This window comes from Melopsittacus undulatus, chromosome 9 (assembly GCF_012275295.1).
Source record: "Melopsittacus undulatus isolate bMelUnd1 chromosome 9, bMelUnd1.mat.Z, whole genome shotgun sequence".
NCBI lineage: Eukaryota > Metazoa > Chordata > Aves > Psittaciformes > Psittaculidae > Melopsittacus > Melopsittacus undulatus.
In genome coordinates, this window is record NC_047535.1 from 10829749 (window position 1) to 10847195 (window position 17447).

At 38.5% G+C, this 17447-nt stretch overlaps 1 protein-coding gene across 2 annotated transcripts in view; it reads right to left on the reverse strand.

The window, feature by feature from the left end:
* Positions 1–17225, reverse strand: part of GALK2 (galactokinase 2) — a 53957-nt gene extending 36732 nt beyond the window's left edge. The window contains exons 1-5 of one of the 2 annotated variants that reach the window (XM_034066554.1): positions 16598–17225; positions 14038–14126; positions 12560–12683; positions 7483–7573; positions 4520–4666 (exon numbers count right to left, since the gene is read on the reverse strand). In XM_034066554.1, coding sequence (XP_033922445.1) covers positions 4520–4666; positions 7483–7573; positions 12560–12683; positions 14038–14126; positions 16598–16899 — 753 coding nt within the window. In that variant the 5' untranslated portion in view covers positions 16900–17225. The remainder of the gene's footprint in view (positions 1–4519; positions 4667–7482; positions 7574–12559; positions 12684–14037; positions 14127–16597) is intronic. The other variant, XM_034066555.1, reaches the window with a different exon arrangement.
* Positions 17226–17447: the final 222 nt, after the last annotated feature.

The following is a 17447-nucleotide window of genomic DNA, read 5'->3' on the forward strand; positions in this document are numbered from 1 at the left end:
TAGCTTGACTTTGTCTGCCCTCTAACATGTTCAAATAGAAGGTTATCAATTTGGTTGATGAGAGATTATGGCCTTTGATTACCACTACTCCAAAGTACTCTGTTTCTTCTTGATTACAAACACACACAGTCAAATTTACCAAGTTAAAAACCCCCGGGTTTTAATTCCACAGAGAGAAAGGAACTTTAACATTTCTCAGTATTAACAGTACTTTAAAATACAGTATCTACGTACCAATTTTTGTGTAAACAGTTTAGAGTTTCTCACATACATAACCTGAGCATGCATCTATCAAACATTTTTGATGCAGCAATATTATAAAATAATCCTTATATTACCAGCATGCATTGTTAATTTTAACATCATACTATCAATATGAATACTCACAGATTTTCTTGCCAGCGAGCTAGATATTAAAGTCCTACTACACAGCAGAAAAATTATCAGGAAGTGGTAAAGTATTCAATTAAAGCTCTTTCCTTATATACAAGCTTCAGCTGAAAGGACACCAGTTAGCCTATCTGTTCTCTCACTGAAATCAATGACATTACCAGGTACCGTAACTGTTTAAATATGTTTAAATCATAGAATAGTTAGGGTTGGAAAGGACCTTAACATCATCTAGTTCCAAATCTCATACTCAAATTCATTTGAGCCATAGTCTGAGCAAATTGAAGCCAATGGACAATGTGCCATTACAGATTAGATTTGGTTCCTTTATCATTCTGCCTTTGATTTTCCTTAGTCTAGATAGAGCCAAATATAATTCAACTTCCAATGTGCAATATTTCACATTAAATTAAATAAACCTTATTAGCTAGTGTGCACATTAGTGTGCACAGTTGCCTTTGAGCAACAGAAAAAAATGTTAGGGTGGCTGGAGATAACTTAGTACCACAAGATTTAACATTTGGACAGCAATACTATCATCACATCTTTCAAGTAAATCTAGTTATTCAAAAGTACTAAGTGATTTTCTGTACTCATTAATTCCTACCATGAAACACAAAGTTGGGACAATTTAGAGCATTATTATATTTCCTTTACAAAATATATCTTGTCCTGATGAAAAGTTCTACAAAAGATTGATTTTGTAACAGCAAAATAAAAAATCATTTTAAAATCAAAAGCTAATACTGAGCATTGCTGTTCTTTGAGTGATGCCAACACAGTGTTAGACTGGCATCCACTTTGGAGGAGAAAAATGGATTCTTTTTAAAGATTGCATTCTAAATTTTCCATCTTGTTACTTGAATGCTGTTGCACTGCTGCAACTAGTTAGCACTGCCCATCTGGCTGAATTGTCTTGGTCTGGTATTTTCTCTAAGCTATTGTGTATGTGTGTGATGGGTTTTTAGAAAAAAAGGCCGTATGCACACTGAAACAATGCCCCATTGCAGGCTGCTGCACACAGCAATTAGAGTAAGCACAGTTTTTTTTCCTGATTTTGTTTTCAACATCAAAAAAGATACTATTTTTAAAGTAAGCCACCAAGAAATTCTAGATATCCTTTTACAATATTGTTCATTTTTGTTGGTTTTGGCTCTTAATTTCATAGGCCCAAACTTCACAGTGGAAGTGTTATCTCATAAAAGCTCTGAATTTCAGAAACTTGTACTCTACAGCTACTATTTTAAACTTATATTTATCAGGAAAAAGAGCATATAACTAAAATATTCTCATAAAAATAGTTTCACAGAAACAAAACAGATAAATGTTCTATTCAGTAAAAGGTCATTTTTTCATAACTTTGGCTACAGAAGCCCTACAGTTCAGCCAAATTTGATTCCAGAGGCAAAAGTTTGTGTCTTGCTGCTACAAACCATCACACTAAGATTTTGCAAAGTCCATCAGACTGATGAGGCTCATCTCATCTCTTTTCTCATAAAATTACCACTATGACCAAATATTGTTATAAATACCACCATGTACAGCTTTCACAACACTAAAACATTTGGGAGGAAAAAAAAAGGCAGAGGGGCAATGTAAAGTGGTATTTCCTCCTTAAAAATAAACACATAAATATTCAGAGCCCTAAAAATGCAAGGTCCTGGTTTGCTTTCTAGTAGAAAGGATCTGGAAAGTCCCTATTTCTAGTCAGCTAAGAATTCCTCTGCCATGCAGGAGCTCCCAGCTGATACACGGCCAGCATTACTGGATTCTGCACAGATACCATTTGACACCAGCACAGGATGCATTAGGAGCTGCAAAGAAGTGGCCAGAGCACGTTTTATACTTCTGAGGCCTCACATGCCTAGATTGTTCTAATTTATACTCAAACTAGCACTGCCTTATCCAAGGCAGTTCTGCGAAGCTAAGCATAAATTCAGTGCAACAGAGAATCTGGACTTAGCTAGATGTAAGAGGTCTCTAATGCAAAATCATAAATTAGTCAAGAACACTGAACTTGGTTTTACTGTCCTGTAAGATTTGGGGAAATTTAAGAGCCTGGACAAAAGTAATTGCTCTTCAGAGGTGTCGTTCTTTGTCTTAACTACCACAAACAGGTCTCTCCATCTGCAAGCACACAAAACCTTGGATATGTTCTTAACAGCTCCTATGTTGGCTATTGGAAATTCTCATCTGTACGTTAATTGCTCTTTTTTTTCACAGGTGCAAAATCTCCTGCAGACAGTAGGATTTCCTGACACAAATGTGCAATTGTGTCTTGTATTTGTCCAATTATATTTGAGACAAAAGATTAACTTTCAGCACATTTCAACCAACAAGCAAAAGAGATTTTGGGCTGATTGAACAGGACACATGAGAAGGAAAGACATTCAGTGGAGTCTCTGTCTTACTTCTGTTCCTCCACAAGTTTCTGTGAAAATGCCAAAAGGAGTTTTGCACCTTTCTTTAAACAGGTCTGGCATAATGCTGGCCAGTATTCCCAAGCCATGTGTAAATTCAGCTCAATATACATGCTGTATCACTTAGTCTCTGAAGAAAGCTGTGCAGTATTTCTTGGAATAATGAAAACCTGGCTTCTGGTTTTCCAAATACAGATTTCTACTATCTAGTAAAATTTGGGCTTTCTGACCTCTATCAGTTTTAAGTATTTTGCAGATACCCAATTTCTGATCACATGCACTCCAGTAATTTGCATCAGTAGTTCTCAAGCTTAGCTCATTTGGTTACCACCATCAGAGATGGTGCTGACCTGTGGTAAGATCATCTGTGCAGAACCAGACACTTCTTGCCAGGCCAGGTACACATGTATAAAAAAGCACACCTGTCACTTCCAGCCATCTTACTGCAAAGCCTCTTTCATCAAAGTGGGATCCTCCACTCTATGTTTTCATCTACCATTGCACTGTATGTCTCGCCTCACAAACTAGAGCCTCTGTTAAGTGTCCAATCCCTTACTTATCTTGTGATCACATACCACACCAACACAAAGCAATGTGACAGTGACTGTAGCCACATCCCCCTATATAAAAAAGCTGCCCTGCCTCATCAGCCCTGCTTCACCAGCCCTGCTTCCGTCTTAACCCTGCTTGATACCTTCCTGAAGTAACCACTGTGAGCTGCACAATGTGAGATGGAGTGGATTGCTGCAGCTACATAGAGAAGCAAGTCACAAACTGATCAGCAAAAACTTTCTGTGTGGATCTGTTTACCCATTGCTTAGCTAAGTGCTTGTATACAAGCCCAGTTAACAGCTGCCATCATCATGTACCACTTTAAGTTGGCTTTCTACCACAATTGGGGAATGTCTGCCTTAAACAATAGGCACAAGTATGTGTAACAGTCATATTTAGATCTGTTCTTTTCCTGACAATGTTCTAATTTAAGATCCTAGTTTCACTTAACCAGATATTTTTACTGGAGAGAACTTCACTCCCATATGGCACCTTCAAGGACCATGACTCCTCCAGAAATTCTTACTACACAAGCCAAATTCTCCTCACAGTTGTACTGCTAACAGGTCACATACTTGGGGTTTGTGTTTAGACTAATGTTTGTTTAAAAAAGTGAGGAATACATTTTGGATTGTAAATATGTTCATCCAGAAAAAAAAAAAAACCAAAAATGTAAAGAGAATAAGGAGAGTCAGATGGAAGAATTTTACCTCTACTTTGTGCTGATTATATAATTTATCAAGAAATTGCTCCACAGGCCTCCAGCAGATGCTCTGCTGTTAAAGCCATGAAAAGTCATTCAGGGAGAGGGTAAAGGCCTCGGGGGTGTGGTCCACATGCTTCAGCACATATATCCTCAGTCCTGGCCTGCAAGATAGCACATCTGGTCTAGGCATGGACCTGATGGTTGGCCAAAATACAGGCTTACAATAATGCTCCTTTTTTCAGCTTTAATGTAAGCCTGTTTTCTTGCCAAATTCAAATCCTGCCAAAATTTGGCCAAAGATGTTTGCTCAATTGTGCAATATCTTAAGTTTATATCCAACAACGCTTTGCAAAAACAATTGTATCGTGTTTTTAATGTTTACAGGCATTAACAATATTTAATTTTAAGTAGAATTTTACTGCTGACACTCTCGTGTTTTACAGTAAATTACCTTAGAGAGGGTTTTTCCATTAGCTCTTAGTGTCACGAGTCCTGCACAGCACACCAAAGCACTGGAGCTAGAGAGACCAGAACTTGGAGGAATGGTTCCATCTAGCAGACAATTCATTCCAGTTGGGTTATTAAGACCAAAATGTTCCTAACAATGAAAAAATAAACAAGCTCAGTTTCAAGGACAGACAGGCTCAGGCTTGCAATTATCTGATACTTAGAAAGAGAATTGTTCGGCTGAGCTGCTGGAACCAAGGACCTGCTTCTGGTATAAGCAGAGTAAAGCAAAATTTTCATTCTATTCCTTAAGAACAAACCCAGTAATAGGGCTTTGCCAAATATATGTCTGCAATTCCTGTACACAAACATATATGAGCTAACAGAACTGTACCCCAAGCAGAATTCAGTATGGGCTAAACGCCCAAGAATTTACGAAGCTTTGTGGGTGGGCTCTGCTCTGAGCTGCCATGGTGACAGTACCAGAGGTTACCAATCACTTTATACCCTATTTTGTCCTTTTCTGCACAGCTCTTCACTTGAGGCATCCTAAAGAGCTTAAGGGCCACTTTATGCTTCACTTAGTGGTATCAGGGAGCCATATCACAGTGATGAGGAACTAGCAGCCTTGCAGCTGTATTCAAAACCAGATCTTCCGATCTCATGAAGCACCCACAGGACTGGCAATGAGAAAGCCACAATGGTACTTGAAGGACACTGTGCTTTAGGAGGCACAATGACATACCTGCCAGCAGCAATGGTTTCTGTTGTGCTATTTTTAGAATAAAGTTGAAAATATTTTTACATAATGATGGATAGCAAAGATTATACATTTAATCTGAAGTCATAAATCCTAGTGTACATACTCTTTTAATTACTCTTTTGTTGCTATGTTCTTGTATTTAGAATCGCTTTAATATAAATTTCTCTCTGTTGTTAGTTTGAAATAAACATGCAGTACTTATTAGAAACTCATTGAATGTATATGGGGGGTATATGAATAGCTACATTCTGATACAGATTTGTATGTCAATAAATTATGTGCAATGTGAATAATCATAAAAGTCAGCAGTATTTCCATAAAGAAATGCCCGCCTTCAAAAAATTTCTACTACTTCCCCTGAAACAGCTTCAACTGTAAATACCAATGGTAGAGATCAGCAAACACAAAGAGCCTCCTTTAATGTCTTTTGCCATCATTTAGAATTATTTTAAATTTCCCTTTCTTCACGTATAAGGGAATTCATACCTAAAATACTATTGCTGCCCATGCCCCTTCATGAAGAACACTGGACAGGCTTGTTCAAAAACAGAAAATGCTTCAATCTTGAATGTGAATCAGGCTTGCAAACTTATCACGCGATGTTTAAATAGAAAACGTACTTCAGTTTCAAAAATGAAAATGGACTTTGCCAACTTCTGCAATAGTTCTGTCCCAAAAGGATAGCATGTTCAACTTAATATAAACAGATTATCCCGCTGGACCCTCTGAGTACTTGTATTTCAGTGTTTCTTAAGTCTGTAACATTTATGCTTCTTTTCTGCCAGTGCTAGAGTCTGCAAACCTGCTTTGCAAATTAACCTTCAAGTATGAAAGCTTGTCCTTAGGAAACAAATCTCGGTAGCAGACTGCAAAATAAATAAAGTCAATTGGTCATGCTAGCCTTAATGTAAGAAAGGATATATTGTAAAGAAACCTAATCTATATCTCTACAGTCAATGCAATTTAAATGCCTGTGTTACTGAGCAATACAAAATTGAAAATACTTATGTTACTGCAAACGTAAGTAATTTATTGGGGTCTAAACACATGGACTATGGACTCTTTAGGAACTGTGGACTGTAATAAGGTGATCTGTGGCATTGATTGTTCCACATATTGTATTTTGAAGACTCCTGTGGCAGGTTTGAGGCAGGCTTTGTTGGTTGTCTGCAGTCCTTATCTATAGGATCATCCTGTGAGGTGACCTAGATGGCCTATCCTCAGGCAAGCTTCATATGCTTTAAAAAGCACATTTACCCACAATTTTTGCTGGCTGTGGTGACCTGTTCCTGACCTAGCCCACACTGTTTATCCCATCTGCCCTTCCAGAAAGATCACTAGATTGACATGGAGCTCAGAAGTATCATATTTTTCCTCAAAGAGTCATGAATCACCTGCAAACATCAGGTGAGATTTATAGAAAACTTCAATTGTGAGTTCAGGCTGCCTCCCAGGACAACAGCAACATCAGCACTTGGTTTCACAAACCATTCAGTTTTCAAGTCAGTCTGGAGACAGGGTAGCTCATAAAGGAAAAGATAAAGCTCAGGAAAATGTCTGTTCAGTGTTCCTGCCCTTACCGTAAGTGAGCTGTTTCCTGCAGAGCTGCACTTTTAACTCAGGAAAGTTTGAAAATCCCATTCAAATTCCACACACTGAAATTCTGGATGAGTAATGGTTCTTACTGGGGTATTTCTTCTGTATGCTGTTTACCTACTTTTTACACTTTCTTTAGCCTACTGTATGAACTGCCTTCACTCTGTTGTTGTGCACAAGTTTGTAGATTTCCAAAATTAATAGAAATTTATGCTTTTTCAAATGCTTCCATAGGAAGAAAATGACTAAGACAGGATCTTTGTATCCTGACAGACTAAGCCTCCAAACCTTTTTGGATGCAAATTCTAATTAAATTATTAAATTAGAAATCATTCTTTTGAACTTCAAACTACAAAAATATCATCTTGATAATGAGTTTGATAATGACTCTACTAAATAATTGTTATTACAATTTATGTAATAAAAAGTGCTCTTTAGATATTGTAAAACAAAGCCACTCATAGTTCCCCTTCAAATTTTAACATTAAAATACTTAACTGTATGTCAAGAAAAGCTATAGAATGCAGGGAAGTGCTTTGAAGGTGAATAGGTAGGCTGCTTGTATTTTACTTCCACATAATTTCATAAGTGAAATGGATTTGGCTTACCTGAATACCCTTCAGTCCACACAGGAAGTAGTTATGCCACTGAGGTTTGGTTTTGTTAATCTGAATGTTATTAACATTAGTACTGAAATCCCTGCAAAAACAGAAAAATCTTGAGGCTTTAACTTGTCAGTAAATTTAGTTTAAAAACCATGGCTTATTACTGCCACCTGCTGATGAACAAAAGCATTCCGATGTTCATTTTTTCTGTGCCGTGTTTTTTTTATGTTCTTTACAGATCTTTACGAATCAAATCAGTAAGGATATTTTAGATGGAAGCATAAGCATTTTTGCTTAAGTTATAGACATTGTTAAATAAATTCGGAAAGAAAGCTACCTCTGGCATCCTTAATTAAGGCAGCATGCTTTCCATCACGTGTGCATGTTCTTTTGATCCCTTAGAGAAGTGAGTATCTAAATAATCCTATCTGTCAAACCTAGAAAGAGGTAAATACACTTCAGGCTCTCTGGTAATCTCTGCTCAGGAATTCATCTTCATTACCTTTGCTCTGAATGGCACTTCACTAGAACAGGCCTAATGCTGCAAAATTATATTATTTATGTTACATGATAATTTAGTTTAAAATAGCTTATTTCTTTCAGGATAATTCCAATAGTGTTCTTTATATTCCATCTTCATTTCAAAACAACAAAAATGCTAAGCCTGACTGTTTCTAACAAAGCTAATGGTAAGATAGGTGCTGTCAAAATGGAGTGATGCACAGTGGCCTCCAGAGTTAATCACCAAGAAGTGTAGATTGTTCAGAAGTCTATACAGCTGAATGCCCAATAACTGTAGCTGCCTGATGTCATTATAGCAGATGCTTAACACACAAAGAGGAAAGGCACTGAGAATGTCATGAAAAGCTAACAAAGAATATTTAAGAATTGCAAGATAAGCTGTGCTTTACAAGGCAAGGCCTGCCAAACAGCATGAACAGAGGCAGGTGAATTCCCTGGGAATATTTAGGTGTAATGGGAATAAAAAAACTTTCAAGAAATAAGGCAGTCTACAACTCATAAAAGGATGGAATTTTTCAGGTTTTGGCTAGTCCCAGTGGTTTTATTTTTATCCAAAACAATATTGCAAGTCAATACCTGTAATGAATACCAGTGTGATGTTTTTATTGGTATGAAGAAATAGTTATTTATTATAATATATAAAGCAACTTCACAATAATATAATTGTCTTCAAATTATGACTGAAAACTTCACTTTATTCTGGTGCAATTAAAGGCTGAATTTTTTGTATTATGCAACCCCCAAACTCAACAACCATTGTAAAAATAGCCCCACAATCCTGCCTCCTCTTCCTATGGTCTAATGCTAGCTATGCTGTAGTGAGTTACTCCGCTCATACTACCAGTCTACAACCTATTCCTACCTCAGTGTTACATGACAGATCATACACTCTGAAGTATCAACTCAGTCTGACCAGTTATACATTCAATTTCAACATTCAATATTGTGCAGAAATAGCAGAGATTGCTGTCTTTCAATCTGAACTGTTTAAAATAATGCCACTTACAGGATTTTATCTGCAATGCAGCACCAAACAGTTGTACAAAGTTAGTGTCAGGCATTACTGGGGTTTGTAGAGTAACACAAAAGCTCTGAAAGGGAGTTTTGAGGTTACAGTACAAGGAAAGTTTGAGAATAGCTGTAAATTCCTCCAATTGGAGATTCGTATGTATTTAGAACAACATCCCAGAGAATAAACCAACATTTTGCTTATGGATTTTAAATATAATATTAACAAAACCCCACAGAAGTACTTGTAAAATAGAAAATACTTGTCCAAAGTAACAAAGATTTAAAAAAAACATGTTTACTTACAACTGTTTTCTTCAACAATTCTATATTATTTTAAAAAAGGAAGGTTGATGGAAATCAATGCATAAAAGTGCTTAACACAAAACAAATTTGAAGTTCCCTTTCCTCCAAGAAAGTTCTAAAATATATTATCTTTGTCATTCTTTTTGTAGGGTCAGACAAACTAAAACTGCAATGAACAATGGATATAAGGCAGGAGTTCTTTACTGTTAGGGTGGTGAGGCGCTGGAATGGGTTGCCCAGGGAAGTTGTGAATGCTCCATCCCTGGGACAAGGCCAGGCTGGGCAGAGCCTTGGGTGACATGGTTTAGTATGAGGTGTCCCTGCCCATGGCAGGGCGGTTGGAACTGGATGATCTTAAGGTCCTTTCCAACCTTAACTGTTCTGTGATTCTATGATTCTATGACATATACTACAATTGTATTTGCTGGTTCTCAAGATAAAATAATGACTTCTTAAAATGTATTTTGCTCATTTCTGCAATCTTCTGGTAGAACATCATAGAAAAATTGGCTTTGATTTTGATATGTTTCATATGAACATCATTCACACAAACACAGATTGTAGAACTGTCAAGATCCCCAGATCTTTATGCTTAATCTATAAATGTTCAGGCTTGCCTTCAATCCTCCTACTGGAAAGTAGGTAGTTTGCTCTCAGGACTTTATAATAAAATAAAAAATTGGGAAAACCATATCCATAAAGTAAAAATCTCTGATATTTTCTGTTCCAGTCTTTTTGTTCTAAAGGATTCTTGAGAACACTTGCCCCTCCTCTAAGGCTAGTTGTAAGCATTCCAATTCTCCATAATATGATGAGTTTTTTGAGTAGTGCGAAAATACCATCTGGCTGAGGTGGTATTCACTGCTTGAATAGTTAATCAATCCTTATTTTTGAGAGAACAGTTTGGTTCTTTCTCACAGACACTCATTGTCTTTCCAACCTGGTTTCTCTGCTCAAGTCCTCTGGGGAAAAATAAAATAAATCTGAGGTTTTTAAAAACGATTTTCATATTTTGCCACAAAAGGAAATTGATTGGTCATTACCAGCCTCTGGTATTTCTGAAGGTATTTTGAGAAGTATCATGTCAGTTATTCTCTGCACAAGTATTTCTCAATTACAGAAATGTCATGTGAAGGAGAGGTATCAGGAACTTCAAAAGACTAATTTTTGAAGACCATTTTAACCCAAGTAACATAAAAGGCATCTGACCAGTTGGGGTGATTTATCATGAAAAACACATGGGTACTTTTCCTTGCAACCTGTTACCTGTCCTGGTTTTTCTAAAAGTTAATATGAACTATCAAGCTGGAAGAGGGTTACAGAACTGTTTAATATTTTACCAGTTCACAAAACAAGAATGAAATAAGCAATAGTGATTCTGTGGAGGCTTATAGTTCTTGTTCACCAAAGGCCTATATATATGCATTCACCACAAGCATAAATCTACCAATGCAACATGATCGGAAAGAAAGACACACTGTCAACAGTACTGTTATGTGGTGTAGCATTCAAAGTGTTGAAAAATATTTGTTATGAAATTATGGGAATGTTTCAGCTTTGTTTTTAAGCAGTAGTGTCTCAACAAAACAGAAATGCGTAATGCTGTATTCTGAGACCTCTTCTTGGTTTATGGTTTAAAACATATTATTTCAAACTGAAAACAAGGGCAGATATAAAAATACAGTGACTATGCCTGCAGCCTGAATTCAAAGGTTGTAATTCTAGAGCTAGTATAAACTACATACCTTAGGAGAATGCCATTTCAATTGCAATGTAGTGTGCCAGAGCTTAAAGTTCAAGTAAAAGTGTTCACCTTTTGGTTACTGCTTTATTTAGTATCCATTATGACAACTTTTCCTCATCAAAGCTATTATAATTCTGGAACTATTCTTGCAGAATGGTTCTGCAATACACCTTAAGCCTGTTGAGAGGCTGCTATTGAAGAAAGGGGAAGGTCCCACTCACATCTTACAATTCCTTTCCCCCATTTCACCACTGCATGTTCCCACTGTTTACCCCCAGTCAGCTTTAGTGCTGAGTGCATGGCAATTCAATTCATTAAAATGACACGAAATTAACCAGGAAAAAAAAAAGGTGAATAGTGCACTTTACTGTAAGATCAAACAAGTACTACATGTGGTAAAAGGCAAAGGGTGAATCAGTGTTAGAAGCAGGGAAAGGGAGACCAGGGGTAAAAGAAGCAAGCCTTTATGCAGTGACAAACTCTCAAGTCAGCCTAGCTATAATGGGAAAACATACACCACAAAGTTAATTGAAAAATATTTGAGTATTTATACTTATCACAGAAGTAAAAAATGAACTGCCTTAGCCACAGGCAGCAGCTGAGAACATGTTCTTATAACAAATTGAGCTTTAAGCAGGAATACATGCTCAAATAGTTGGCTTAATAGGTTCAACTATGCTTATGCTGATTCTGATTTTTGCAAAATGCCCTCAAAAGTTCATGTGGATGAGTGATCTCATCTGAACTGCCATGCAACTACACAAATACCAGTCTGTTACAAGGAAGGAGGCAGAAGAATGTGGCTGAAGTTGAAAAGAATGGCAGGATTATTTCCCCATGTTCAGCGCTTGTGAGACCATAGCTGGAATACTGTGTCCAGTTTTGGAGTTTCCCAATACAAGAAAGACATGGCAAACTGCAGGGAGTCCAGCAGAAGGTGATCAAGACAGTTACAAAGGATCTCCAAAGGTCCCTGCCAACCTAAATTAGTATACAATTCTGCAAACAAGCAGCTGTGGAGGAAGTGGAAAAGATGGAATACAGAGTTTTTTAGCCAGATTGTTGCTAAAGCTGTTGTATTGTGAAAATACAGCCCCAGGTTCTCCAGAGCAGGGGACTGTTAGCTTACATATGCCCTAATTGATTACAAAACATTTCAATTCTATCTCCAGGAGAAACTGAACTGCTACCAGTTACAGGAATTACATCAAGAAAGATGAGCTAAAAGATGGAAAGACAGGATTGCACTTTTACAAAGACTGAAAAATTGAAGGCCTCACAAGAGAAATCTGAACAGGTGGGAGAGAAAACTAGCAAACCTATTGCTCTAAACTAATATGCACAGCATAGTCAGTGGGATTCCATCTGCTTGTATCGTTCATTTTACACAATTAAACTCTGTATTGCAATGAAACATTGTCAGATCTGAAAAGTTAACCTGAATTGCAATTGCATAAGAAGATCCATCACTATTAGTGAATAAACAAAGTAATTACTTACAAATAAAGAGAATTGGTATTTGCCAGGTGCACAACTTGAGTTTTTACAGGTTCTACTGCAATCAGTATATCTTGTTCTATAGCCATAGGGAGCACAGCATAACCACAGTAGTCTATATGTTCTCCTACCAAAGAAACAGACAATTAAAATATTTTGGAATAATTCTTCCTAGAATAGCAGTAACAAGGCTTCTCCAGGGCTTCAGTGCTGGTTGCTGTATGAGACAATTTTTGAGTAGAGGCTCAACTCTTTATTATTTATTGGGGTGTATTTCCTCTATTTCATATTATTGCACAAAACTTTGGTTCTTGCTTTAGTGATTTTATCTATGGCATCTGTTTGTAGATCTGCATATTTTAATACTGGCTAATAAAAACATTAAAAAGACCCTCAAACAACACTACATAAATTATCATCCAGTAATGAGAACAGACACATTATTTGTGCACTGTTGTGACAGTACAAAAATTCAGTCGAATCAATTGCATTTAACTGATGACTGGAAGAGATAAAGGCAGCATATGACTCCTCATGTGATCTCTGCTCATGTGGATGATTCCCCAGCCACTAGATAAGGTTTGTGGTGGATTTTTTCTCACCCCCATAGAATTTCTAGACCTTTATCCAAGCAAATGATAATTATATTGAAAATATCATTAATACAACTGCATACAACACATATGGATTGTAGTGAACATCCTCCCTCGTAGGAATAATTCTCACTTAGCATATGCTGTCTACTTATATGGTATGTTCACACAACACCGAAGTAAAAAAGATCATTAATTGTACAATGGACTAATTAATTTTTAAAACTCTGTTTTGCAGGATCCTTTTACTTAAAATGTCTTCAAATGTGTAGGGTTACTTTAAGAGTATACAAGAAATTGAGCCCTAGGGAGAGTATAGTCCTAACATGGATAGAGAAATCTCAAAAATAAGGTTATCACAGAAATACAAGTCCTAAATACAAAATAATTGTGTCTCTCCAGTCTGCCAGTGAATCACTACCAACTGTTCTAAGTTCTGTAGATACATCTCTATAGAAGAGTAAGGAAGTCGAGATTATGATAGAATCATTCCATGCTTCATCATATGCATTGCTGTGTGGGTGGTTATATTTGGTAACTTAAATGGACAAGAAATAAATGTACTAAGTTCATTCGTGGATGCCCTGTTCATCAACTACTTCAGGTTACTTTTCCAAAGCCTTTAAAAAAAAAATGTATCCAACCATCAGCTGGCAAGAAGTTACCTCAATTTTCAAAACTGTCACTACTGTCTATAATAATTTTTCTCCAAAACTGATATTTGAGTGTGCAGTTGTTTCTAACAAGGTGTAGTTAAAGCCAGTAGAGTATTGTATTTTCCATTTATCTTACCTTATGAAATTAAGCCTAATAATATTTGGATTCTATGTTTTTAACTACTAGGCTTCCATGATGGCAGATAAAATAAGATTAATTTTTCTCTTTTACCTATTAAGTTGACTCGCCCTGGCGCACGAACATAAAACTTGGGAGCTGATCCAAATTTTGATATAAACATCTCCTTCAGCTTCTGCAATCTGAAAGGGGGATTAGAAACATTTAGAAAGACTGTATTTGCATAAAAATCAGGAAGTTTCAGTGTTTCTCAAAGTAGATTCAAATTAACTTTTTGAAATACACAGTTTTCTCTGTTACATCAGGAGCTACATTAAGCTCTTTATGTTTGCTCTTCAGTTACATTAATTGTCACCAAGAATACTATTTAGAATATTCAGATTAATAAGAAATATGTATGTTCACTTGAAAATGATGGAAGGTGACTTATTTTATTTAAAACTCTGCAGCTCTGTAAATCTGTTAGCCATTGAGGAAGAATCTGTCAGCGTGGACCAGTGGCTCCTGTGTAGCACTGGGATTTGTCACACACACACACACACACACAAATACTCCCTTCAGATCTGACTGTACCAGGCTAGAGCAAATTTATTTTCCTCTAAGTTTTAACTTTTATCAATTTCCACACTATACCCTATTTTGTACAAATACCCTATTTTTGTACAAATGCGTATACAGAGAACTGAAGTTCCAAACCTCAGAGTAACCCTGCTACTTAGTATTTACAGGTTTACAGCATCAGTTCCCAGAAAGTTCTTCAGGTTTTCCATTTGGAAGTGCTGGACATACTGTGAACTGAAAGTTCCAATGCAAAGTAAAACGTGGCATATTGCTTTATTTGCTAAGACTGTAAAGGTATCTAGCTTCCACCCTGTGTTTGCAAAGGTGGGATGGTTTAGCGTGTCATGCAGGAACAGGGGTGAACAAAGACCTGGAAGAGACTGAGCCATTATCTTTGTGAAGCAAAAGAAATTTGATAGCAATTCACTTCAAAACTACCTTAAAGCAATTTAGTTTGTGTGCTAACCCAATCACTTTCATTACTTTAAGCAGCAGACTAAAATGATGAAAAAGCACTAAGAATGCAAGAAAAATAATCTTTAGAATGGGACTTACAACATTTCACTAGCAAACGTGGTTGGCTTTCAAGCATGTAGCCAACTAAATTTATCTTTTGGGGTTTTAGTCTATGAACAAGAATCTAGTAACAGGAACCGTGCTAAGGTTTCTACATTTAGTCTAAAATTTGAAGTCTAGTTAATGCAAAGCGTAAGTAAGAAAACAGCAACAAGAAACAGATGTTACAACATTTCAGAGTCAATTATTTAGTTTGTACTTCTTTGTAAAAGCTGTGTTATTGTCCAACTGCATATATTTGAATGGGTTTTTTTGAGGGGTGGGTTAGATGGAAAACTACAAAATATTATTTATTGTGATTTTTTTTTTCAGCAGATCTTTCAGTACTTTTCCATTGTGGTGCCCAGTAACAAAGCTGTATTAGGTCCCTTTATAATTTCCCCTTCTTATAATCTCCCCTAGTATTGACTGGTTTATCCCTATTCCAATTAGCAGTTTCTGCTATTTCATTGTACAATCTCTTTTCTAGATCGCATTAATAGCATTATAGTCCATGGGGGAAATCTGTTGGCAGAATTTTAGGTGTTAACTTTATTCATTTTAGTGTCAGTATTTAGAACACTTCCTTGTTTCACAGATATTTTTATAGTGGTGTTGGTACCAAGAGACCAAGAACAGGGCAATCATAGTGGCATGTTTATCTAAGTGCTGATTGATCTCTTTTGAATGTGGGTTTTACAAGCAAGCCTGATGAAAGGCTATTTACAGACTTTGGCCTTGATGTTGCAACTGGCACGCAGCATTTTAAGCACCTACATCAAAGTTCATTATCAGAAGTGTTAAGGAAAGGCATCCTTCACAACTTCACACATCCACGTCTGGAAATACCGGACTCATCCTTGCCACGCAACTGTCATCGAAACAGAGTGCAATCACACTGAAGTGACAGAATTACCCTTCTCCAGTGTTAACACAGGTAAAAAGGTTCATTTGAACCATTTGTGCATCCTACTTCCACGCACCGAGTGCAGCTCCATGGCAAAAGTGCATTCGTTGCCACGTGCTGTGGGCAACCAAGCCTACGGTGTTCCAGGGAACAGCATGGGCACTTCTTTGATCGCCAAAAGGTTGAGAGGATAACCGGTATCTCCAAAAATGTGGAAAAATAAAAGGTGCTCGGAGGAAAGACGAGTGAATCGTGCTTCCTGCCTCCTGGAGGCACCCTGCGAGGGGCTGCAGGGAGCCGTGTTCCCTGGGGAAGGGGCGGGAGAAGGGACGTGGCCGGCCGAGAAACCACAGTCCGCCCGGACCAGTGTGGCTGCGGAAGGGCTTCTCCCGGAGCCACACAGAATGCAAGCGTCACCCTGTTTGTGTGGAGGCGAAACAAAACAGCACAAGTCAAAACCCGATCACCTCAGACCAGGAGCACGGCCACGGAACGTCCCACCTGCCCTCCACCTCCCCCGCCCGCCTGCACACCTCCCGCCAGGGCATAAACGGCCGCGGTCTTCCGCGTCCCGCCTGCGGACGTGGCCTCCCGCTGTGGGGCCGGGGTCGCGGGGAGCGACCCACCCACCTGGGCTGCTCCACCAGCTGAACAGGGAGGGTGCCGGGAGCCTCCGCCGCCATGGCGGCTCCCCACGCCGGCTCCTGGCTAAGGCGGGCAGCGGCACGATGCGGTGTCTCTGGCTGGACCCCGGTCACGGGATAGGCAGACACCGTCCTTCCGGACGGCAGAGCTGGCAGCCCGGCCTCCTCCCCGCCCCAGCGCCGGTGGCAGGGCACGGATGAGGAGCTCAGGCCCGGCTGGCAGGCACACCAGCACCCCGCAGCGCGCCCGCTTTGGGGCCGCTCAGCTCTCTGCTCCTCGCCCACCATGGCCCAGACGTGACACGAAAGCCGCTTTGACACGTGAAGGGAAGGGTTTTTCCTTTAATCCTGTCAGAATTCAGCAGGCAACAGCGAGACTTCAAAGCCGATGCGCGGGGCCAGGTGTAGCCGCCCCGCTGGCATCGCCCTCACCGCCATACGCTCGACCAGCGTCGGTTCCCCGGAGAACCACGATAATAACGGAAGCAATGAACTGACAGTGCAATCCCTGTGGCGGTATCCACCCCCTTGGTTTTCTTATCTTTCTGGTGCGTGGTTCTTCCAGCCTCCCTCAAACAAGCAGCCTCGCAGCTCCTCTTCACCCCTCAAGGTTAATGGCTGCAGTTACTTTGAAGAACTAAGCTTTTCAAATGCTTACTCACTGTTTTGCTGTCTGTGCTAAAAAGCCTCTAGAATTCAACGTAAGAAGCTTTTAAGTGCTTGGACTGAGAGAAGCATAGTGACACTGAGATGTCATTGTTTTACGTGTTTTTCTGAGACAAAAACTTTTTCTCCTGATTTGTGTTTGACAGTAGAAACCAGGTTTTTAAAAAAAT